This window comes from Chrysochloris asiatica, unplaced genomic scaffold (genome assembly GCF_000296735.1).
Source record: "Chrysochloris asiatica unplaced genomic scaffold, ChrAsi1.0 scaffold00318, whole genome shotgun sequence".
NCBI lineage: Eukaryota > Metazoa > Chordata > Mammalia > Afrosoricida > Chrysochloridae > Chrysochloris > Chrysochloris asiatica.
In genome coordinates, this window is record NW_006408836.1 from 1953393 (window position 1) to 1980562 (window position 27170).

The following is a 27170-nucleotide window of genomic DNA, read 5'->3' on the forward strand; positions in this document are numbered from 1 at the left end:
TAGTTGAAATTCAACAGTCACTCCTTGGAAACCCTCTACAGTTTTGCTATGAGTCGGAACCTACTTGATGACACGTAACAACCACACAACTGGGGTGAGACGATATCTCATTGTTTTTATTTGCATTTTATTTAGGGGAATTCTGGTGTGGTGCTGTGGATTAATATGCTGGACTGCAAAGTCAGTTTGAACCACAAGGTTGGTGGTTCAAACTCACCAGCTGCTCCTTGGAAACCCTATACAGGGTTACTATGGGTCAGATGGGTAGGAAGAGATGGCGGATCGGGTAGACATGCAGTAATGAGCTTTGTCCGCAACAACACAGAATACTGGACCAAGCAGGCTCAGGGGATGGTGCTAGAACTCTGAACCACATATAAAGGAATATTTAGAAGCTTGGAAGGCTTACAGCTAGGGGAATTTGTAGCAGAGTCAAGAAAGCTATTGCTTTCTAATTCAAGACGGTCAACTGCTCCCGGACCCACCATCTAGGGAGAGACCAAGTGGGGGAAGGATCAGAACAGCCATGAACACCTGACAGAACCTCAGAGATACAGGTATGGACATTCTATTTTTGGTATCTGTTCATTGGTCTCTCGCTGTCTGTGCACCTCCTTTCTGGTGGCTAGAGGGGATGCCTGAGTGAATGGACACCCTCCCTCCCCTGGAGGGTTCTACTATGCATGTGCACAGATCTCGAAATGTAAAGTGACAGTTTCCACTTAAAACCAAACGGCCACCACTCGTCTGTCAGTTTGTCATATGTGGTGTCTCGTGAGTTGCTGTGATTCTGAAAGCTATGCCACTGGTATTTTAAATACCAGCAGGGTCACCCATGGTGGACAGGTTTAAGATGAGCTTCCAGGTTTAAAGACAGACTAGGAAGAAAGAGTGACAAACTATTTCCGAATATTTAGTCATTGAAAACCTTAGGAATAGCAGAGAAAATATAGTGCTAGAAAATGAGCCCCTCAGGTTGGAAGGCACTCAAAATGCGATTGGGGAAGACCTGCCTCCTCAAAGTAGAGTTGATTGTGATAACGTGAATGGAGTAAAGCTCGTGGCAGAAAAGCCCACAGGACCTTCATTTACTGATGAAGCACAATGAAACATTAAGAGAAACAGCTGTAAACATCCATTGAAAATCGGAACATGGAATGTACGAAGTATGAATCGGGGAAAATTGGAAGTTGTCAAAAATGAAATGAAATGCATAAACATCAATATCTTAGGCATTAGTGAGCTGAAATGGACTGGTATTTGAAATTTTGAATCTGACAACCACATGGTTTACTATGCCAGGAATGACAAATTGAAGAGGAATGGTGTTGCATTCATCGTCAAAAAGAACATATCCAGATCAGTCATGATGCACAATGCTGTCTGTGATAGGATAATATCCATGCGCCTACAGGGAAGCCCATATAATACCACTATTATTCAAATTTATGCACCAACCACTAAAACCAGAGAGGATGAAATAGAAGAATTCTACCAACTTCTTCAATCTGAAATTGATCAAACATGCAATCAGGATGTATTGATCATTACTGGTGATTGGAATGCAAAGGTTGGGAACAAAGAGGAAGGATCCATAGTTGGAAAATATGGCCTTGGTGATAGAAATGATGCTGGAAAACATATGATAGAATTCTGCAAAATCAATGATTTGTTCATTTCAAATACCTTCTTTAGACAGCATAACAGACGGCTATACACATGGACCTCGCCAGATGGAACACATAGAAATTGCAGAAAGAGACGATGGAAAGGCTCCATATCATCAGTCAAAAAAAGGCCAGGGGCAGACTGTAAAAGTTTTTTATGATCACCTGCCAAAGATTCTGATTCAACTTTTAAGTGTATCAGCTTACATCTTTTAAAATGTCATTGTTGTTGTTGTGTAATATCGAGTCGGTTCTGACTCAAAAAGTGACCCCATATAGGATTTTCCAAGAACACCTGGTAGGTTTGAATTTTCAGTTATCCTACAATGCCAGGACTCTTTAGGACATAGTTATTGCTGCTTAGTCCCATGGAGTTGGTTTCGACTCATGGCAACCTTGTATAGATTTTCCAAGGAACGGCTGGTGAGTTTGAACCACCAACCTTGTGGTTATCAGTCCAGTGTTTACCTTCAGTACCACAACACAGAAGTACTCAAATCTCACTATTTTATATCTTCCAGTGATTCTTGATATACTTCAAATAGTAAATGCTCTCTCTCAGACTGCCTGATTTCTTGTTTTACTCGAAAGGAGTAAACTTTTTCAGCTTTTGTTCTTTTATCCTTGATCCTCCTTTCAAGCTATTTCTTATTTCCTTCTCTGCTTTGATGGGGCATTGGTGGTTCAGTGAAAGAAGTCTCATCTACCATGTGGGAGAGATGGGTTCACTGATCTGTCATTGGAGGCTTGCATTTTGCTATAATATTGAACAGATTTTAGTGAAACTTTCCAGATTAGGATGGGCCTGGAAGAAAGGCCTGGTAATCTGTTTCCAGAAATCAGCTAATAAAAAGGTTATGGATTACAAGGGCCCACTCTGGTAGTGTAGTGATTACGAATCGGGCTGCTCTCCTAAGGGTCAGCAGTTCGAAACTACCAGCTTGTTCCGCGGGAGAAAGATGAGGCTTTCTGCTCCAGTAAAGATTTACAGCCTCAGAAACCCTGTGCAGGGTCGCTATGAGTCGGAACCTACTCCAGGGCACATAACAACAACAACAACAACCCACAACATATCTTTGGGAGAGCATAGGACTGGACAGCTTTTCTTTTGGTTGTATATGGGCCACTATGAGTTAGCGGCTGAATGAAAGTCTGCTGACAATAATACTTTAATAAAACAGGGATCCCTTTACCCTTCTGAAATGATTTTATTCTATTTCCTTTGTTTTCATTTTCTTCTCTTCACTGATTCCTTTCCCTTAGCATGTGAATAGGTTTAAGCCTCTCATATCATAAAAGGCTATAAGAGAAAACATCAACAACAAAAACACTCCAGTTTTATTTTCTGTTTCTACTGCCTCATTTCCATTTCTTGCTAATGCACAGTCTGCGTTTCTCCTGCCATGCCACTGAAACTGTTTTTACTCAGGTCTACTCATTGATAAATCTAATGGTGACATTTCTGAGTTTGTTTATCTTGATCTCTCTGCTGTGGAATTCAGCATTTTTCATTTCTTCCCTCTAAACTCATCTCTCTCAAGAATCTTGCTATTTAAATTGTCACCCTGGGACCAGTAGCATCAATGTTGTTGTTGTTAAGTGCTGTCGAGTCGATTCCGACCCATAGCGACCCTGTACAGGGTTTCCGAGGCTGCAAATCTTTACGGGAGCCTCATCTTTCTCCCACAGAGCGGCTGGTAGTTTCGAACTGCTGGCCTTAAAGTTCACAGCCCGATTCGTAACCACTACACTACCAGAGCTCCTTAGTAGCTTCAATAGCACTTGGGAACTTGTTAAATCTCTTGCCCTACTTTACCCCTTCAGAAACAGAATCTGCTTTTGATCTAGATCAGATCACCAGTGACATGTATATTCATTTACATTTGAGAAGCACTCCTTTATAATACTAATTCCTATTCCCACTGTTGAGTCCTGGTGTGGTGCTATCCGATAAGCACTGGATTGCTTACCACAAGGTCTGTGGTTCACACCCACCAACCACTCCTCCTAGGAAGCCATATACATGGTCTTTATGCATCAGAATGGACTCCAATGACTTAACAACAACAGCTGCTGAGTTTATTATGATCTGCTCACCAACACTGACTAATACCTTCTCTGGCTCCTCCAGTTTCCCATTATACCATTTTCACAGTCATGTGATAGTTAATATATATTACATGTCACCATTTTTGTTTGTTTCTTTTAATATCCTTATGTTATAACACGCTTGAAGATAGAAATTTTGTGTATATTTATGTTTGGTATCTCCATGGTCTAATATCATACCCACTGCCATCTAATTGATTCGTCTCATAGTAACCCTATAGTACAAAGTAGAACTGCTCTATAGGGTTTTCAAGAATGTAAATCTTTAAGGAAGCAGACTGCTTCATCGTTTTTTTTCCCTGGGAGAAACTTGTAAATTCTAACTGCTGATCTTTGGTTAGGACGCCAGTGCTTCACTCATTGTGCTACCGTGGCTCCTCATCTAAATCATAGGTACTCAGATATTTGTAAAAATAAATAAATCCTTTGACAAATTACTTTATCCACTGGATCTGTAAATATTTACTTGTATTTATCACAAGGGATTGCCTATTCCTTGCCTAAACTAAGCCCCTTTAGAGACGGTCTCATTTACCTTTATGTCCTCTGAATCTAGTATAGAAAGCCTACAGAAACTGACCATTAAAATTTGTGGAATGAGTGAATGAATGAATGAATGAATCTGTGACTTGTTTGAAGAGTAGTTTTCACTTATACCTACACTTTGGGGAGCTTTAAAAAAACCAACACTGATGCCCAGGCTCCACTCCCATTGATTCTGAATCTATTGATTTGAGGTGAAGCTTGGGTGCTTATGTAGGTTTTTAATTTTAAAGAAAGTGAAAAATCTATATGAAGATATTTTTTAAGTACACATATGTACAACCTGCTGAATTTTAACAAACTAAACACAGATATAATCACCACTCAGATCAAGAAACAAAACATTGCTGGTATCCAGAACCACCTTTCTTACCCCATTCTGTGTATTTCTCTCTCACCAACTAAAAGTAACCACTACCTAATTTCTAGTTGTTGTTGGTGTTTAGTGCCGTCAAGTTGGTTCTGACTCATCCCTGTATAGGATCTCAAGTGCTTTCAAATCTTAACAGGAGCAGAAAGCCTCTTCTTTGTCTCGCGAGTGGCTGGTGGCTTGAATTGCAGACCTTGTGGTTCAAGGTATTATGTGGAGCCAATTATTGTATGGAGCCACTGCGCTCTTCTAATTTCTAGTTGTTAAGTGCTGTTGAATTGAGTCAATTCTGACTCATAGCGAGTCTATATAGAGTTTCCGAGTAACAGCTGGTGAGTTTGAACTGGCGACCTTGAGGTTCAAACCAATTTAGTAGTCCAGTGCATTATTCTGCAGTGCCACACAGGACTCCCTGATTTCTAGTTGTTGTTGTTAAGCGCTGTGAATTTGGTTCCAACTCATAGCGACCACATATAGGGTTTATGAGGAGCAACTGGTGAGTTTGAATTGCCAAACTTGTGGTTCAAACCGACTTTACAGTCCAAACCAACCTTGCAACTGCAAGTGTATTATCCTCAGCTTGCATTAATTATTTAGGGCAATCATACTTTATAAATGTTGTTGTTGTTGTTGTTGTTAGGTGCCATTGAGTCAGTACCGACTCACAGTGACCTTATGCACAACAAAACGAAACAGTGCCCAATCCTGGGCCAACCTCACTAATGTTGCCATGTTTGAGTCCATCGATGCTGCCACTTGGCCAATCCAAATCGTTGGGGGTCTTCCTCTTTTTCTTTGACCCTCCATCTTACCAAACATGATGTCCTTCTCCAGCGATTGCTTCCTCCTGACAATATTTCTAAAATGTGAGAGACGAAGTTTGGCCATCTTGGCCTCCAGGGAGCATGCTGGGTGCACTTCTTCCAGAACAGATCTATTGGTTCTTTTGGCAGCCCATGGCACTTTCAATATTCTCCTCCAACACCATAACTAAAAAGCATCAATTCTTCTATGATCTTTCTTATTCACTGTCCAGCTTTCACATGCATATGAGATTGTTGAAAATACCATGGATTGGGTCAGGTGCACCTTATTCTTCAAGCTATTATCTTTGCTCATCCACACTTTAAAAAGGTCTTGTGCAGCAGATTTGCTTAATGCAATACATCATTTGATTTCTTGACTGCTTCTTCCATGAGTGTTGATAGTTGATCTGAGAAGAATGAAGTCCTTGACAACTTCAGTATTTTCTCCATTGATAAGAATGTTGTTTATTGGTCCAGTGATGAGGATTTTTGTTTTTTTTACATTGAGATATAATCCATAGCAAAGGCTGTGGTCTTTGATCTTAATCAGTAAATATTTTAAGTCTTCTTCAATTTCAGCAAGCAAGGTTGTATCATCTGCGTATCACACATTGTTAATGACTCTTCCTTCAATCCTCATGCCATGTATATCCCAGCTTCTCAGATTATTTGTTCAGCATACATTTTGAAAAAATATGGTGAAAGAATACAACTTTGTTGCACACCTTTCTTAATTTTAAACCATTCAGTGTTTCCATATTCTGTTGAAACAACTGCCTCTTGGTCCAGGTACAGATTCCTCATGAGCACAGTTAAGTGTTCCGGAATACTCATACTTCTCAATGTTGTCCGTAGCTTGTCATGATCCACACAATCAAAAGCCTCTGCATAGTCAATAAGACACATGTAACATCTTTCTGATATTCTTTGCTTTCAGCAAAGATCCATCGGACATCAGCAGTGATATCTCTCGTTCCATGGCCTCTTCTGAATCTGCCTTGAATCTCTGCAAGTTCTCTGTCAGTGTATGCTTACAGCCATTTCTGAATTACCTATAACAAAACTTTACTCGCATGGGATATCAAAGATATTGTCCGATGACTTCCGCATTCCATTGAGTCTCTTCTCTTTGGAATGGGCACAAATACGGATCTCTTCCAATCAGTCGGCCAGATATTTTTCTTCCAAATTGCTTGTCCGAGATGAGTGAGTGCCTCCTAAGCCATTTCACTTTCTTGAAAGATTTCAGTTTTTATTCCATCTATTCCTGGTGCCTTGTTCTTTGCCAATTCCTTCAGTGCACCTTGGACTTGCTCCCTAAGTATCATTGGCTCTTGAACAAGGAAATGGTTGAACATTAGCCATTTCCTTTTGGTATAGTGACTCTGTGTATTCTTTCCATCTTTTCTTGATGCCTTCTGCATCATTCAATAATTTGCCCAGAGAATCTTTCAATAACTTATGTTGAGGCTTGAAATTTTCTTCAGTTCCCCTAACTTCAGAAATGTTGAGCGTGTTCTTTCTTTTTGGTTTTCTGATTCCAGATTTTTGCACATTGTTTCATAATATTTGGCTTTATCTTCTCGAGCTGAACTAAGAAATTTTCTATTCAGCTCTTGTACCTCCTCATTTCTTCCATTTGCTTTAGCATATTTATGCTGGAGAGCAAGCTTCAGTGTCTAATCTGACATCCATTTTGACCTTTTCCTTATTTCTTGTCTTCTTAATGACTTTTTGTTTTCATCATGTATGATGTTCTTGATGTCATTCCACAACTCTTCTGGTCTTCAGTCTTTAGTGTTTAATGTATCAAATCTGTTCTTCAGATGATTTCTAAATTCAGGTGGGATATATTCAAGGTCATATTTTGGCTCTCATGGACTTGTTTTCAATTTCTTCAGCTTCAGTTTGAATTTGCATATAAGTAATTGATGGTCTGTTCCACTGTCTTCCCCGGCCTTGTTTTGACTGATGATGTGGAGGTTTTCCATCTTCTTTTTCCACAGATGTAGTCAATTTGATTTCTATGTATTCCATCTGGTGAGGTCCATGTGTATAGTCGTCTCTTATGCTGTCTAAAGAAGGTATTTGAAATGAACAAATCATTGATTTTGCAGAATTCTATCATGCGTTCTCCAGCATCATTTCTATCACCAAGGCCATATTTTCAACTACTGATCCTTCCTCTTTGCTCCCAACCTTTGCATTCCAATCACCAGTAATGATCAATACATCCTGATTGCATGTTTGATCAATTTCAGATTGAAGAAGTTGATAGAATTCTGTTTCATCCTCACTGGCTTTAGTGGTTGGTGCGTAAATTTGAATAATAGTGGTATTAACTGGTCTTCCTTGTAGGCGCATGGATATTATCCTATCACAGACAGTGTTGTACTTCATGACTGACCTGGATATGTTCTTTTTTACAATGAATGCAACACCATTCCTCTTCCATTTGTCATTTCTGGCATAGTAAGCCATGTGGTCATCAGATTCAAAGTGGCCAATACCAGTCCTTTTCAACTTACTAATGCCTAAGATATCGATGTTTATACATTCCATTTCATTTTTGACAACTTCCAATTTTCCTAGATTCATATTTCGTACATTCCGTATTATGATTTTCAATGGATGTTTCAATGGATGTTTCAATGTTTTGTTGTGCCTAATCAGCAAATGAAGGTTCCACGGGCTTTTCTCCATTCTCATCATCACGGTCAGCTCTATTTTGAGGAAGCAGCTCTTCCCCAATCGCATTTTGAGTGCCTTTCAACCCAAGGGGCTCATTTTCCGGCACTACATCTGACAGTGTTTCTCTGCTATTCAAAGGTTTTCAGTGACTAAACATTCGGAAGTAGTTCATCACTCTCTCTTCCTAGTCTGTCTTCATCTGGAAGCTCATCTGAAACCTGTCCACCATGAGTTACCCTCCTGGTATTTAAAATACTGGTGGCATAGATTTCAGAATCACAGCAATACACAAGCCACCACTAGGACAGTCTGACAGATGAGTGGTGGACTTTTTAAATACTTCCCAGATATTCTAATGTACATCTAGGGAAAAGAACCACTTCAATAAAGATCCCTCTCTTCCCTGAACACACATTGCTTCCATTACTTCTGATGTCTAGAATAATGCAAAGGCAGCGAATATTTGGTAGGGTCATCTCAGCTAAATCATCTTAGGGATAATACATTTATATCAATTGAATTTACTTTTTAAATCTTTTATAAAAGGTAAAAGTATAGACAGTGAAATTCAAATAATTTTACAAGAAATAAAGTAGTGAGATTTGAGTTATTCTGTGTTGTGGTGCTGAAGGTAAACACTGGACTGATAACCACAACGTTGGTGGTTCAAACCCACCAGCCGTTCCTTGGAAAATCTATACAAGGTTGTCGTGAGTCAAAAACAACTCCATAGGACTAAGCAGCAATAACTATGTCCTAAAGAGTCCTGGCATTGTAGGATAACTGAAAATTCAAACCTACCAGGTGTTCTTGGAAAATCCTATATGGGGTCACTTTTTGAGTCAGAACCGACTCGATAGTACACAACAACAACAATGACATTTTAAAAGATGTAAGCTGATACACTTAAAAGTTGAATCAGAATCTTTGGCAGGTGATCATAAAAAACTTCATAAGGTACCCAGGTTTAATGTGAAGTCAGTGTTGAGAATCACTGAAATAACAGATTAATGATGAAAAGCTTCGGATAGTTGAAGTTTATCTTTTGGAAGGCCCTATTTTAACGATTGGAGTTCTGGTGTGTTACTGTAAAGTAGCCCTGAACTGCGAATTGCAAAGTTGTCGGTTCAAGCCCACCAGTCACTCCTTGGGAAGTGTACAGAGTCTCTGTGGGATGGAATTTAACATTTTAAGGATGACTGTAAGGAAGCTTTTTTTTCTCTTTGCCTGTAGGTGGCACTCAGCTACTGCAAATTAAACAGGAATGCCAATCTGAGTTGTCTGCTCCGCATACTGTTAACATTTGTATATTGCTTTGTGATAAATGGCTAAACAAGCAGAACAGATCATTAAAAAAATTTACTAGTTTGTTGTGATGCTTAACATTATCATAGAAATGGTGTCTTTTATGATGTAATTTTTGTGATCTGTAATTTTATTGTGATTATTCTTATGTGATTTTATGATGGACCTTAAAAATTTGGTAGTAATTTTTCAAGATTAGCTAGAATGGTATTAGTTTTGATATTTGGACAGTTTATAATTTGATCAACTATATTCTAAATTTGGATTTCTGGTATGGTGCTGTGGATTAACGTACTGGACTGCAAAGTCAGTTAAACTACAAGGTCAGCAGTTCAAGCTCATCAGCTGTTCCTTGGAAACCCAATACAGGTCACTATGAGTTGGAACTGACTGAACAGTACTTAACAACAACATATTCTAAATTTACCTATTATAATTATAATATTAGTTGACTATGATGATAATTTCTTTTTCAGGAAAAGGCGAAGTTAAAAGAACTTCATTTTATTCATGATCTGTGTTACTTTGACTATATATAAACTCAAATATTTTCCTATAGCGAGCTCCATTGTTAGTGAATTGGTCCTGACTCACAGTGACCCAATGTAGGGGTTTCCTGGACTTCCATTATCTCAGCTGATGAACTTGAGCTGCCAGTCTTGCAGTTAGCAGCCCAATGCATAACCCACAGTGTCATCAGGACTCTTACTGTAATGATAGCACCAAGAACATCTGGGGTGGCACTGTAGGATAAGCACTGCAGTGGAAACCACCAAGGTTGGCAGTTCAATCCCATCAGCCGCTCCTCAGAAACCCAATATAGGGTCACTATGAGTTGTAACTGACTTGATGGCACCTGACAACAACTACAACATTGAAATTGACTTTGAAGATCTAATAAATTGAACTTTAAATTATGAAGTAAGAGATAATTGCTGTGTTGTTATTAGGTGCCATCAAGTTGGCTCTGACACAAAGTGACCCTGTCCACAACAGAATGAAACACTGTCTGGTCCTGCACCGTCCTCACAATTGTTGCTCTACTTGAACCCTGTTAGTTTCCCTAATAAACCCCATAAGTATTAGTATGGTGTTTGAGTTCTCTGGGCCATTGAAATGAATTATCGAGCCCATCCACTACGTCATTCCATTTTGTTGAATGTCTTCCTCTTTTTCGCTGACCCTATTTTACCAAGCATGATTTCCTTCTTCAAAGCCTGAATCCCGCCCAATAACATGTACAGAAATAAGAAGTCCTGACATCCTCTCTTCTAAGGAGCATTTGCCTAGACATCTTCTAAGATACATTTGTTTGTTCTTCTGACAGTCCATGGTACTTTCAGTATTATTCCTCAGCACTGTAATTCAAATACATCACTTCTTTTCTGGTCTTCCTTAGTGTTGGTATTTAGTGCTGTTGAGTTGGTTCTGATTCATTATGACCCTGTATAGATTTTCTGGGGAGTAGCTGGTGGGTTTGCACCACTGATCTTGTGATTAGCAGTCCAGTGCTTATCCTACAGCATCACACCAGGACTTAGTCATAAATAATGCTTCCACACCTCCTTAAGCCTGGAAGCACACCTGAATGAGCTGTTGTCAGTTTTTAATCTCTTAAGTCTTCTTTTGTTGGATTTTAAATATATGACTAGGCTTCTTATAGAACTTTCATAAACTTTTTTTCCTTCCAGTATTTCTTAGTCTTCTAAAAGTAATTAATAAACTCTTTCTCAGACCTAGAGAATTTTGAAATTACACTTTATATTCTGGGCTCACTTACCTAATAATGATCAGACTTAGGAGGTGCAGAGTTATCTTTAGTATATAGCTTATTGTTGTTAAGTATCACCGTGTCTGTCTGACTCATAGCAACCTTGTATAAGGTTTCTGAAGCTTTTAATCTTTGCAGGAGCAAAAAGTCTCATCTTTTTCTCATTAAATGATTAGTAGGCTTGAACCACTGAACTTGTGGTTCACAGTCCCATGCTTATCCTACAGAGCTTGTACAGTAGTTAAATTTCAAAAATTTACAAATAAGCACAGATTTTAAATGTTTCAACCTAATGCTAGTAAAACATGAAGGGACTTCAAAAATTTTGTGGGAAAATTTCATTATCTTTAATGCCATTTTTCCATGAACTTAAAAAAAAAAAAGGCTCTCATGCACTTAGTGCCCATTATATATCCTGTGAAACAGGACATTATATGATTTGGACATTATGTAAATACCACATTCAAATCTTATGAGTACTAGACAAAGTAGTGGACTTCCTGGTCCATGGAACAGGTGGAGCCAAATGCCTTTGGGCAGGAGGTTCGTTTGCAGAATGGGGTACCTCCAAGCACTTATTGGGGAGCTAGATTTGCTGGTCCATGGAGCTGGAGTCAGTGCCTTGGGGCTGGGCTGAGGCGTATGGTGGAGTGGTGTGTTCTGTGAGTTTTTGTCAGCAGCCTGGGCAGAGAGAGGCTTGCCCTTGGGTATAGCTGAGGAGAGGCTATCCTGATTGGAAGAACTGGACCCTGAGCATTTCTGATCTGGAATTGTAACCTATTAACTTCCCTAATTAACCCTATCAATGTTAGTGTTGTATTTGAGTTCTGTGTGGCCACTGCAATGAATTATTGAACCCAGCTGATTAGAATGTACGGTGTGAGTGAGGGTTGGTGCCATATTTTTGGCAGGGATCAAGTTAGATAATGCCTGAATGGATTTTAAGTGACACATACATGCTTTCTTGAACTAGTACTTAAAGAAATAACACTTTAGCATCAAATTAAATCCTTTCAATTAATGTTATAGGTGTCCCAGTGTATACTATTGTTGTTGTTTAAGTGTCCTTGGGTTGCTTCTGACTCATAGTGATCCTATGTAGGGTTTTCAAGGCTGTAAATTTTTGCAGTAGCAGAAAGCCTCATCTTTCTGCTGCCAAGCAGTTGGTGGGCTTGAACCGTTGCCTTTGTGGTTCGTAGTCCAATGTTTATTGTATAGAGCCTTCATGCTCCCAATGTACACTTGTTGTTAAGTGTTGTCAAGGTGTTCTAACTCATAGCGGTCCTGTATAGGTTTTCCAAGGAGTGGCTGGTAGATTTGAACTGCCACATTGAGGCTCAAATCGACCTTATGGTCCAGTGCTTATCCTGCAGTGCCATAACAGGACTCAAATTACACTGGGCCGTTTATTTTATTGCCTTTATTTGTTAGGGTTAGCATTTTCAAAAAGTAGAAATTAGGATATAAACCATTCCATCATTAGGTATTTTTGGCAAGCTTCCATTTTTCTTCTGTTTGGATCTTTTCAACAAGAATTTTAGATTATTCTAGACAAAACTGTTTCTTAGGCTGGTAGAAATAAAATACCACTTTTAAAACACCAAGTCAGTCCATTGAGAATTAGTTAACCCAATATCCAAGGAATCATCTTCAAAATAAAACAAAAAAAATTTTTTTTGAAGTTTAGTTATGTACTGTACTTTAGAAATGCGGCAGCTGTACTGTTTTTACCATTAGATTTTGTATGGCAGACAGGAAGTAATGAAATGCACATGTGGGGGAAATTCTCCTGTCAAAATGGAGAAGAGGTATTTGAATCTCTTTAGGCTATATTGATTTGTATTACACTTGAGAGTTATATTCTATTGATTTCACAATATCAGTTGTTTATAGGGAATGGAATTATGGATTGTAATGTAGTATGGAGATGATGTGCAGAAAAACATTCTTTAAGTTATTCATCGTTTGATGAAGTAGTCTTTATTCTGGAACAAATACATGGAGTCATGTTGAAGAGTTTTGAACTACTCATTGCTTTCCCACCTTCCTATTTGTAATTGATGAATTTACCTGTAAAGGAAATTGACAATTATAGTTTATGTGAAATGAATAAGACAAGAAACACCCACGATACAGAGTTCTTTGTTTTTGGAAAAAGTTAAGACCACTTGAAATTACCACTTGTATGAGGGAAAATGGTTAGTGACTTGATTTTGCTGTCCCTAGCAATCCTTTATATTTTTTTCCCTCCAACTGCTCAGAGATTTTTACCAACCCTCAGATGTTACTTAGCTTTTGCACAATGAATTCCTTCTTTATACCAGGCATTCTACTATGGCCCAGGATGTCCATATTAGTAAGAATCAGTCTCCTCTCCATTCTCTTATTGTCTAGCTGTTATTAAGTGCCATGGAGTTGATTCAGACCCATAACGACCTTGTATAGGGTTTCCAAGGAGCAGCTGGTATGCTTGAACCACTGACATTGCAGTTCAAACAACTTTGCAGTCTGACGCATCAGCCCACAGTGCCACACCAGGACTCCTTGTTGTCTAGTAGAGGGGTACATTGTATACATAACTACGGACTATGAAGTGCTTAGAGTTGCTCTAGCCAAAGAGTTGTTCTATTATTTCACAAATACTTAATTGGCCTATATATAATGGGACCAGGAGTTTTCTGAAATGAATTTAATTCTCTAATTTAACCCCCATAGCAAACCTACAAGGTATAGTTTGAATTAAGATCCTCATTTTATAAATGAAAATAAATAAAAAGAACTTAAAGAAGCTAAGTGACTGACAGAGCTAATACTTGAACCTATGACAATTGGTGCCTAGAGTTTGTCTACTACCAAATCATGTGAGTCTGGCAAATGAATTTAAGCTATCAAATAAACACTGGACAGCTAACCACAAGGTTGGAGGTTCAAACCCACTAACAACAGCTCCATGGGAAAAAGATGAGGCTGTTTGTTTCCGAAAAGATTTACAATTTTGGAAAACGTAAGCCTCTATGAGTCAGAATAGACTAGATGGCATTGGGTTTTTATTATTATTATTATTATTTTATGGATAAGAGAGGGACTCTGTGTTGGAGTTTTTTTTTGTTTTTTTGTTTTTAAAGTTTTATTGTGAATTGAGTAAAAGTTTACAGGGCAGATCATCAGTTTTACATTAAGCAAATACTTTGTTTCATTACATCATTATACTCCTCTCCATGTACCACCAGTTAACAGTATTTTTCTCTGTTCATTTTAGCTCTTTTTTTTCTTTTAACACTGAGGGATATAATTTAAACCACCGAAGAGCACATTCTGCAAGCCTGCCTCCTGGTCTCCAGCTCTCAGTCCCTCTCTTTCCATGAAACTGTAGTCCTCAGTTGCTCCCTCTCTCCGTATCCCCATCTCTACCTTATGATGGAGGATTTTCTCTGGTAGCACAGTGGTTATGAATTGGGCTGCTAGCCTCAAGGTTGGCAGTTTGAAACTACCAGCCATTCCGCAGGAGAAAGATGAGGCTTTCTGCTCCCGTAAAGATTTACAGCCTCGGAAACCCTATGCAGGATCGCTATGAGTCGGAACCGACTCCACGGTACTTAACAACAACAAATAATATATTTTGGAAAATATTTGGAAAAATGAGGGTAACCCAGAAAGTATTGCTGCAAAATCATAGAAACATTTATTAAACAAAAATGTCAAAATGTGAAGTTATTTTGTATCTATATATCCTCCATCTCTGTCTATACATTTAAGAAGGCATTGTTTCTATATCTAGTCCTTCCCTAAAGAAATCTGTACTCTTTGATTTACATACCTCATCAAAATGGCAGCTTTGATATCCTCAAGGGACTTGCATCATGTTTCTTTTAAAAGTCCTTTAATTTTTTATTTTTTTTTTTTTGGAAAAAAGTCTTAAGTAGCATGGTCAGGAATGTAGGACAGATGGGGTAAGGTTTCCCAGTGAAATTCTTATAGGATAGCACTTGCTACCCTTGAACAATAAGCAGCTATATATGGTTGTGGTGGGAAGAAAAATTCTGGGCACAAGATTCCTGGCCTTTTTCTCACCAGTGCAGTTTTCAGTTTCCTAAAAATTCTTCATTTTAAGCCCTCATGATCATTCTGTGTCCTTCAAGAAAATCTATCAAGTTTACCCCTTTGGGATCCCCAAAAAGCAGTCACCATAACTTTTTCAGTGGACTTACCTGCTTTGATTTAACTGGCCCAGCAGATATCCTGTTTTGATTGGACCTTTTCTTTGAAGGTACTCTAATCAGACTAAGACTAGTCTATTATTGAGAGAACTTGTCTGTAGCCAACCACTGATCACAGAGACATGCTTAAACACATTTTGTTTGGAATAAACCAGTGCATACATGAACTGGAACCCTAGTAGCAGGTGTTTTTGACTTAAGCTCTTAGTAAGTATAAAAAGATGGATTAATGGAAGAAGAAAGACAAATTCAATTATTACATTGGTCCAAGTGAGAGATAATAAGGATCTGATTAGGGAGTAACTGTGGGGATAGATGTGAGAAATATTGAAGAAGTAGATTTATCAAGACTTGGTAACAGATTCATTGTAAGGAAAAGCACATATTTCAGAAGACTCCCAGTCTTCAAGATGAGATGACTAACTGAGTGGTGGTGATTAACACTGGGATAGGAATTCTGGATGTTCCTAGACCTCTCCTCAGACACTTTGTTTTGTCATCCTTTCTGACATAGCCCATGTCTTTGTATATAAACATACATCTTAAATTGTTTCTTTTTTAATTACATCCTTTATTAGTCAGTTTAAGCTAGGTTATGTTATGGTAACAAACAACTACAAAATCTTTGTGTCTTCAAACAAAGCTTTTTCTGACTCTGGCTACATCCTGGTAGATAGCTGTGGATATGTTCCAAATCAACATTATTCTAGAGCCCAAAATGAAAGAACAGCCCTGGACTCTTTCTGAGACTACTTTCATGGCAGAGGGAGAAAAATGATGATGGAGTCAAAGCTAGCTCTTAAAGCTTTTGCTTAGAAATCGCATATGGCACTTGACCATTTCATTGGATGGACCAAGTCTACTGGCCAAGCCTAATGTCAATAGTGGGAAGAAGTATAAACCTTTCACATGGAAGTTGTTGTTGTTAAGTGCTGTCAAAACAGTTCTGACTCTTAGCAACCTTGTATAGGGTTTCCTGATATGGACCTCCAACCACAGGAAGGGACACTGAATAATTAGGAATACTGTTATGCACTGGACCATAAGGTTGGTTTGAATCGCAAGGTCAATGGTTCAAAGTCACTAGCTGCTCATTGGCAACCCTGTATAGGGTCACTATGAATCAATGGCATTTAACAGCAACAACAATTATACACTATTATATGCACTCCTGATGTGGCGCCATAGGATAAACATTTGACCACAAGGTGGCTTTGAACCACAGCGTCGCAGTTCAAACTCACCAACCACTCCTCAGAAACCCTATACAGGGTCACTATGAATCAGAACCAATTCGATGGCAATTAATACAACAAAAATATAATATTATACACTATTATGTACTCTATTACACCCTTGTAGTTTAACTCAGAATTGCTGAAGATATTTGTGACAGTGTGATAAATTTAATCTTCCTGGTGACCGGGACAAAAGAAATATTATAAAGATTATATAATCATTACTGATTTTAAAAAGCAACAATACCAATTCCTAGTTATTTATAAAAATACAAAATACTAAAAAGTTTTTACACACAATGGAGAAGAATGCAATGAGTATCTTCCACAAATTTCACTGAAGATGTAGAAACACTTTATGTGCTCGTGACATTAAATCATAACTTTCTTATTAGAGATCTTAAGGTTTCATTGGTTATAGGGAATGAAACTCCATTTAAACTAACTCAAGTAAATGACTTTCTGTAAAGAAGCAACAGTGGAGAAATAAATCTTTATGTTCCAGTAAAGATTTTCAGCTTCAGAAACTCTATTCAGGGTCACTATGATTTGGAATCAACTGTATACCTGTGGGTTTGGTTTAGATTTCAAAAAGGAATAGGGCCCATCCCCTCTGTGCATAGGGTTGATAGAGACAGGCAACTTAGACATTGGCTACCTAAAATGCGGGGGGGGCGGAGGGGCGGGGGTGCTATACAGGAGTGACTGACTTACAAGTTTTCAAGAGAGACTTTAGCTTCAGAGTGTGCAGGAGAAGATAGAATCCCCACTGAATAGTTTTCATCTTGTCTAGACAGGTCTGGTGAAAGGAGATAAGGATAAGATTCTTATAATTCAATAGTGAGTAATTGTTATCATGACTAACTGCGATTGTCACAACTGTAAAGGTAGAAGTTTTGTAACATAAAGGGAAGAGTAGTTAATCTTACATTCCAGGAACAGAGGACCCTAGGACTATCAAGGTTGAAGAGTATGAGTGGAATGTGGGACCCTATCCAGAGAAGCAACAACACCAGAGATGGAGGCAGAGATGATGACATGAAGAGAGAGAGCAGCTGAGGACTCTAGGCTCATGGAAAGAGGAAGGCTGTGTGCTGGCAGCCAGGAGGCAGGCTTGCAAACTGTGCCCTTTGGTTGTTTAAGTGATATGTATTCCTGAATGTTTTTGTGTACATACCCCTTCCACCCAAAACAAAACAAAAACAACAGAGGGAATTGAAGCAAAAATACTGTTGAATGATGATGTGTGGAGGGGATTGTAATCATTGCAATGAAACAAAATACGATAAGATGAGTATAAAACCTATGTTCTTCCATGTAAACTATCACTCAATTCACAATAAAAACTTAAAAAAAAAAAAAAGAAATAGGGGAGTCACAGAAACTACAGATGAAAAAATTACGTGCAGGCTTCTCAAGAAAAGAAGCTGTCAGAAAGCTCTGTTTTCTCTCTCTTGACATCTGTACACTATCTTTGCTTTTCTATGTTTATTTGTTGCATATTCAGTTTCAATCCTTCCTAGAGTTCTAGTTTACTCTCTCTTGCAGTTCAGTTATCCAGCAATTAATTGAATTGATTTCTGTGTCTCAAATCCAGATGCTAAGGAGAAAATCTTACTGGTTTGACCTGTGTCTGATTGACATGCAATTATGGCATTGGAAAGGATAATGGTAGTAAAAGGATAGTTAGTTGCTTTTCATTATCAAGCCTTCCTTTCTTTCTTAATACCATCCTCAACTTTTAGCTGGACACGTGATTGCCTAGCTAAAAGCATTCGCCAGTCTTCTCTATAGCTAAATATAGCCATGGGATCCAATTCTGACCAATGAGATGAACCAGAATTGTATGAGCCTTTCAGGCATTTAGTCCTCCATATCTCCTGTAGCAATACTGGCACACATATTTGGTCTTTGGAGACAAGGATGTCCGAGTGGAGAGGTAGTAGAAACCTGGGACGTTGAAGACTTGGCGAAAACAGTATTTTAGCCTGGATTGTTTTCTATGTGAGAAAAACTAACTTTCAAATTGTTTCAGTCCCATTTTTTGGAGTTTCTGTTAAGGTGCAGCAGAGCCTAAGCCCAATTGATACCAATTGCTGCTGTTTCCAGGACTGTGAGTTAGAGTAAGTATTCTAAGGGGCACTGTGGGCAGAGAGAACATGAATAGCTGCTCCGTTACTTTGAATAGCTTTCTTCACTGATTTTCTTGTTTGTCTAGGAAAAGAATCATATTCGTTAATAACAGCCAACATCTTTACTCACCTCACTTTTGGCTTGCCATCTTGTTTATTAAGATAACAAAAGCAGTGAGAGAATTTCCTCATCTTCCCACTACCAAATCTATCCATCTGTATCTAGCAGTGGCTCTGTGGTCTGGCCATTATGGCTTTTCATTTTTCCATATACTTTGGCACTGTTATTATATTATCCACCTTACTCTTTTTGGTTCTTTCTCACAGGCACGTTGTCTGTCTTGCTGTTCCATAGGTACACCAAGCTCATTCCTTTTTCAGGCCTTTGCACTTTGTTTTCCCTCAGCTTGAATCTTGCTTCGCTGAGATATTCTTGGTAACCATTTCCTCTCTTCATTCAGTTTCCTGCTCAAATATCAACTTTTCAGATAGGCCATTTGATATTACACTATTTAAAAAACAACTGCTTCCATTTTTACCAGTGACCTAGGACAAATTTAAAAAATTTGTTTGGTTCAGTAGGCCTACTTTGTAGTTTAGAAATTAACATCTTTCACAAAGTTCTTAAATTATAAAAACAGCAAACAGTTTTATAGGGTTTCATAAACAGTCTTCTAAATGAGTGGCTTTTGTTCTGTTTTGTTAGTCTTATTGATCTTTGCCTTTTATGGAAAACTCATTTATTTTTAAAGTTGATAAAGGCAAACTAATAATGACCTACTTTGAAGATGAATCTCGTAAAGTTTATTATAATTATTTGCTACATTTTGTCAATTTTGACTATTAATATTTCATGTCCCATTCCTCCTTAAAAAAGCCCATTATCAAGTCTATTCACTCATTGTTAGTGACTGTAAAAGGTAGTAGCGCATTGCCCCATAGGGTTTTTCTCACTGTAATCGTTACAGAAGCACAATACCACATCCTTTTCTTATAGAGTACCTGGTGGGTTTGAACTGCTGATCTTTTAGTTAGTGCTTGATCTTAGGCACCATCTAGGCTTCTTTTCTCCATGTTGTTATTGTGTGCTGTTAAGTTGATTCTGACACATAGCGACACTGACTTCTCTCCATAGTCTTTATTATTTAAAGATATTGCTATACCATGTTTTATAGCAACAAATTCAATATACGGTATAAATATTGTTGTTAAGTGCTGGCAAGTTGACTATGATTCATTATGACGCTGTATAGCATTTCCAAGGATTGCTAATGGGTTTGAATTGGCAATCTTTAGGTTACCAGTCAAGAGCTTATCCGATCTTATCAAGCACATCAGGATTTCATCTATACATATATACTGATTTTAATGTGTTTACTATTTAAACAACAACAAATATGAATGTTAAATCTTAGCTAGGATTTATTTTGCATGTATTTAGATTTATTCTTATTTTGAAATATGCAGGTAATTAGTGAATTTTTTTCTTTATAAATTTTATATTTGATTTTTTTCTTTTACTCATGTAAATATTTTTAATGATACTTAAAATGCTTTCAATGATATTTATTGCACTATTCTATTTTTTCCCCCCTAATTCTTAGCTTTCTGATGTTAGTTTAGTCTGGTTTCTATTTTTAAATTTATGATTCTGATCTGTCTGCTTCTTTTAAGAGTTACCTTATTTAAACAGTCTCAATTATTATATAATAATTAATAGATTTTTTTTGTCCTACTGCAAAGTACTTTTTATATGACCAAAGGCAGATATTAAAAGTTATATAAGCTTAAGTTGCTAAATCATTTCTTTTTAATTTTTACTTTAAACTAGTTCTAATAATTCATAAGATCAAAGGTGTGTGTACTCAACAGATAGGAAGTTAGATTTGTTCTTGACTGAATGTTTGGTTTTCTTGATTCTATAGAAAAGAATGTTTGCTTAATGTTGAAAGTTCCATAATGACTTCCTGCTAATATTTTTCTTTTTAGATAAGCATTTATGTTTTTAGTTTTATTAATCTTTACAAATTATTATAAAATTTCCAGATATGCTTATTTGTTAATGGTATTGACACTAATTTGAAATATCTTAAAGATAGGCTTTGATTATTTAAGAGAGTTAAAGTGAAAAACTCTTGGCTTAACTTTAAATAATTCAAGTTAACATTACATAGGCTTGGGACAGGAGTCCTGGTGTGGCGCTGTGGGTTCATGCGGCAGACTGCAAAGCTGTTTAAACTGCAAGGTCGGTGGTTTCACTAACTCAGAAACCCTATACAGGGTCGCTTTGGGTCAGAACCGACTCGACAACACTCAACAACGGTGACAGGCTTGGGACAAAGAGTTAGAGTCCTATAGCTTATATCATGGAGTCCTGGTGTGACACTGTAGGATAAACACAAGGTTGGTTTGAACTGCAAGGTCTGGATGTAGTTCAAACTCACTAGCTGCTCCTCGGAACCCCTATACAGGGTTCTTCTGAGTTGGAACTGACTTGACAGCATTTAACAACAACAGTTTATATCTTTTTGCTGTTTGGTAAGATTCAGTAAGCTTTCAGATGAACTTTGTATACACTTGCTTAATTATCTAGGAAAAAAGATAATATAACTGACTCGTGATAATAAGTGTGATACGAGATGAGAATGTCTAATCCTGATTGCTGGAGATTAGCACTACATTGAAGCCAAGGGTAGCAATGCACAATAATTCATGAGACTTACTTGTTTGGGTTTATGTCCATTATATTCTCATTTTGAATTTAGCAGTTTTATAGTCAAATTAAAAACATTACCTTCTGTTTCTTTTATTGTTTTTATTGTTTTAGCCTATGTTGTACAGTATGGAAAGAACACTGGAACAAACTGTTTTTGCATTTTAGTAGATACGGAAAGGGTCTTTAGTAATAGTCTTTGTAGTCATTTAATTAGTGATGAAAATGCACATGTTGCTTAACATTTCCTATCTTTTGAGAGCATAGCTGAATAAAAGCAAATAAGATTTAAAAACAAATTTGGATATAGAGTATTCTGTCTTTTTACAGTGAGGCTCAGATGTTTGCAGAAGACAAAAGTTCTCTGTTCTTTGGAGACAAAGTAAGAAGATCCTTTCTCCTAGTCTTGTTTCTAAGCTGTGTCAGAGAATAGCAACAATTTTCCAGTGTGAAGAAAGCTGCACAACTCTTGTTATAGTACTTAAACACAGCCTGCACCAAACTGAGCACTTTGGCCTGCCAAGGGGAATTAGAATGTTAGTGTTAAGTGCAGCATCACTGCTTCTGTGTGTTTCATCTTTGGTGCTTTGGCCATAATGTGGGTTGTTGTTGTAAAGTGCTTTCAAGTTGTTTCTTTTGAATATGTATAAAATTCTCTAATAACTCAAAGTACCTTTAATAAAATACTGGTAAAACACTATATTCCAACAAAAAAAACCCCATAATATTTGTACAAGACAAAAATAACTTAGTTTTTAAAAATGGATTTTAAGCTAAAATTTCAAGAATTCCTGGTGTGGCGCTGTGGGCTAGCTAATGTGCTGGACTGTAAGGCCAGTTTGAACTGCAAGGTCATCAATTCAAGCTCATGAGCTGCTCCTTGGAAACTCTATACAGGGTTGCTATGAGCTGGAACTAACTCACCGACACTTAACAACAACTATATATATATATATATGTGTGTGTGTGTGTGTGTGTGTGTGTGTGTATATATATATATATATATATATATATATATATGTATGTATATATGTATATATTTAAACTGATAAACACTTTAACTGATAAAGTTCAGTATAGCTACATGAACATTTGTTATCTACACTAGGTTAAAACAAAATGCAAACAAATAAAACCTCTATATTACTTACTATAAACTTGATATGAAATAATTTATACCAAAGGGATTCACTTCATCTGGAATCTTTACAAATGAAAAATTCCCAGTTTCCAGGCACAGCACTTTGCATGCTACAGCAATCTTTATCTGTTTATTATTTGAGTTATTTATACGCTAGCTTTTGTTGTTGTTGCTACATTTTATCTTCAATGCTTAGAATTGATGGAAATGCTTTTATACCTTGGACTAGAGGAACTTCTTAGCATATGCTGTTTATAAAATTCTAGAGAATTACATACCTATTGAATCTCAAAGAATTAAAAAAGCAGCATGGCTGAAGAACAGACACATAGATCAGTGGAACAGGATAAAGAACTCAGAAATTTGATTTTCATGTGAATTCCTCTCCTGTTGATTATGACTCATGAAATAGACCCATGCTGATATAATCAACTGAATTTCTACAAAGGTGTAAGGAAAATTTGATTGAGAAATAAGACTTTTCAGAAATTGTGCTAAAACAATTGGATTTCTAGTCTATGTAGACAAACATAAACCTTGATCTATACCTCAGATATTAACTCTAAATGGATCATAGATGCAATGTAAAACTATTAAGCTTCTAAAAGAAAGGAGAAAAAAAACCAACCTGAACAGTGGACAAATGAGGCTTCATCAAAGTTAAAAACTTTGGTTTTATAAAAGAGGCTCTTAAGAGAATGAAAAGACAAGCCACTGATTGAGAAGACATACTTGCGTCTTGTGTCCAAGATATATACAAAGAATTCTTAAAACTCACCAATTATGGAAGAACAAACAAGATGGCAGAGAGGGTAGAAGTGCAGTGAGGAGCTCTGTCAGCGACAACTGAATACTGAACCAAGCAGGCTCAGGGAATGGTCCCAGAACTCTGAACTACATATAAAGGAATATTTAAAAAGTTGGAAGGCTTACAGTCAGTGGAAAATCCAGTGCTTTCTAATCCAAGGCACTCAGCTTCTCCCTGAGTGGCCATCTTGGGCAAGACTGAATGGGAGAAGGATCAGAGTAGCCACGGAAGCCTGACACAGCCATGGAGATAAAGGTGTGGACATTATTTTTGTGTGTGTGTCTGTTCATTGGGCTCTTGCTGTCTGTTCACCTCCATTCTGGTAACTAAAGGGGATGACTGAACTAGCTCTGGAGGGTTTTATTGCACATGCACACAGATCTCACAATTTAACGGGACAGTTTCCACTTAAAACCAAAGACAGTGCAAAATGGCCACAGCTGGCCCTGAATTGTTTATCACTAGGCAAAAGGCTTGAATGGGGTTGTGGAGAGGGACAGGCAGACTAAAAAGTAAACAGCCTGAAAATTAAATCCTGAGTTACATCACAACAAATTCAGAAAAGTGCTTATAAAATGGAGTTGAGAAAAATAAGGAAGAAGTCAGGAAAGCACACAGGAACAATCAAATAAGATAGATACAGCATTAGAAACAATTCAAAACCTACAGAAAGAGGTCCAAACTATTAATAATAGAGTATCAGAAGTGGACAATACACTGAAAGGGCAAAGGAGTAGATTTGAAGAGATGGAAACCAGAACTAGGGAGCTGCAAGATATATCTCTCAATACTACTAAGATAGAAAAACAAGCAGAAAAAAAGGATTTAAAAAACAGAAGAATGTCTAAGATTCATGTTGAACAACATGAAGAGGAATAACTTAAGAATTAATGGCATTGTGGAACAGGAAGAATCACACAAGTCCACAGAGGAGCTAGCTGAAGAGCTGCTGGAAGGAAATTTCCCTAACATCCTGAAAAGTGAAAAGATAAACATTAAAGAAGCTCAATGAACCCCAGTAAGGATAGATCCTAAAAGAAAATCACCAAGAACTATAATAATCAAGCTCTCCAAAATCAAAGATAAGGACATAATCCTGAAAGCAGCTAGGGAAAAGACAAGTGTAACATACAAAGGCTAGCAAATCAGATTAAGCTTGGGTGTCTCAGTGGAAACCATACAGGTAAGAAGGCAATGGGGAAACATATATAAAACCCTAAAAGAAAAAAAACTGCCACCCAAGAATCCTCTACCCAGCAAAGCTATCAATCAAATACGATGGTGTAATCAAAACATTCTAGGATAAACAGAAGCTAAGGGATTTTGTCAAAGCCAACCCTGCTATGAAAAACATCCTAAAGGAAGTTCTGTGGACTGAGAACCAACAAGAACAGGCAACAACCAGAGAATGATTTATGCGGCAGCATCACCCTGAACTCAATCGACAAAAGGAAGAATAAAGAACAGAATAAAATTATAACAACAGAGGATTTGGGCGGTCAGTCTGTGATCAAAACAATTACAGTGTGAAAGAAGGTAATCACAGAGGAACAGAGATCCAGGTGGTGAGAAGATCAGGTAGATTACAGAATAAAATAGACTGTCTTGAATGGAGGGAAAAGTTAATGGACTATAAGGTAACCACAAGGGTGGGGTTGGGGGTGGGGAATTTAGGGGGAGGTTGAGGGAGATAATGGTAGAGCACAGGGTAAGGGCAGACACATCATAGTTTGGGTGTTGGGGAGGGCAATACAAGAAACGGTAGAAAAGCAGAACCTACGAAACCCGGCCTCCAAGATAACTACTCTCCTACTCCTTGGAGCCTAAGATCCTCTCCCAACGTGTCCTGGGGCAGTCTTCGAAAAAAGATTGTAGTGATGGAGTACACTAGGCGCAATCATACGAAATTCACAAGGGAGCAATTAAAAAGTCTCATCAACGTCTTCAACTATGAACCCTACCCAAACTACACTACTAGACAGAAGCTTGCTTTAGAAATCAATATGGAAGAGTCTAGAATCCAGATTTGGTTTCAGAATCGGAGAGCTAGACACCTATTTGAGAAAAGATCAAAACCTAATGAGGCATTAAAATCCAGCCAAGAACGTAGGCAAGATAACCCTGAAGAAAGAAGTCAAGTCAGACGTTGTCATACCTACTATAACACATCTCAATTGTGCACCTTAAAGAAGGCGTTTAAGAACAACCCGTATCCTGGGATTGAATGTAGAGAACAACTTGCTAAAGAAATCGGCGTTCCAGAATTAAGAATCCAAGTTTGGTTTCAAAATCGCATATCTAGATTACTTTCCCAGGTTAAAGAAGATCCTGAAGAGACCACAGACAGTGAGACCGAGAAACAAGAGAGCCGGGTTTTGAAGCCACACGAGATGAGGTGACCCAAACCAGTGACTTTAGTGGTCTGGATTCCAAATGACCCATGTAGAAACATATCTAGTATCCCTGTTATCACTTGATGCCCAAAACCCATCTCCCATTCTTCCTAGAAATGTCTAGTTTCCCTGGGCTGACAAGCTGAGCCTTTTGACAATTGTACCAGAACTTGGAGATCTAGGTGTGTGTAAGAGACATCCCACTGCCTTCCTAATCTCACCTGACTAGAGTTCAAGAAATTGCAGAGCAATGGAAATAAAAAAAAAAAAAAAGAAATAAAAAAGAAAGGGTAGGAACTGGAAGAACAAGGTAGATAGGGGAACACTGAGACAGGTTTGAATTGGCTAAGTGGCACAGAGGTAAATAATGATGCATGCTTAACCTTGGACAACAAGGCTCTGTGATACAGGGATCTAGGCATAGTTTGAAGAGGGGAAATAATACTAACATGCTTGAGTGTCTGTCTTATGAATATTGGTTTCCCTTGCCTACTATTGTAAAATAGATATTTGAGTGGGATAGAAAGGAATGTCAGGAAACATGATTACAGAAAACTTGTAAGCCCATCTTCAGCATAAAACTTATTGGAACACTTAAAAGGGGTTCTAGATCTTGCCCAGTGAAATGGCCTCTTGTGGAGCCTTTGCAGAGAGTATAGGACCTTAGGTGGAATCCAGAGCCCCATCCAGAACCTTCTGAGGTGGGGCACTCCCACAAGAAAGGACAAGCAGACCAACCTGGAACAGCTAGAGCAACAGAAGATACATCTTCAAAGAAAGGTCATCAGGAAAAACCCAAAACAGAAATGTCAGTATGACTGGCTATTACAAGAATAAGCAAGCTGTTCACTGGAAAGCCATCAAGACAAATAATCAAGTTCCTTCAGGAAAACTGTCCTCTAAGACTGAAACTCAAAGGGAACACATGAAAAGGCATGGAAGCTTGCTGGCGACCACATTGGTTTACTGCTGAGTGGAAGAGGGTGAAAGGCAGCAATGAAAAAATGGGCTGAGTTCAGCCATGGTCCATTGACTCCTGTTGACCTGGAGATAAGAGGAAGGGCTGGTGGTTCAAAGTATGGTGAGACCTGGGGACACCTGAGCCCATGGACAAGGACCTAGCCACAGAGGGCTAGAGCTGAGAGTGAATCATCTAGCTGATATGCAGTGAGGGGAGATGCACAAGAACACCCAAACTTGCAGATAGTACCCATTTGACTTAGCCTTGATGGCTTGAACTTGACAAGAGGAAGATAAAAAAAAAAA

The 27170-nt window shown here is 38.0% G+C and overlaps 2 protein-coding genes across 2 annotated transcripts in view; both read left to right on the forward strand.

The window, feature by feature from the left end:
- LOC102815309 (peptidyl-prolyl cis-trans isomerase CWC27 homolog) overlaps positions 1-27170 on the forward strand; it is a 381669-nt gene that overhangs the window by 53795 nt on the left and 300704 nt on the right. The gene's annotated exons all lie outside the window — the stretch shown is intronic.
- LOC102816451 (double homeobox protein A-like) lies at positions 275-25910 on the forward strand. The gene is made up of 3 exons (XM_006875296.1): positions 275-297; positions 23454-23483; positions 25400-25910. Exons 1-3 carry the CDS (start codon positions 275-277, stop codon positions 25908-25910), a joined length of 564 nt encoding a protein of 187 aa, XP_006875358.1.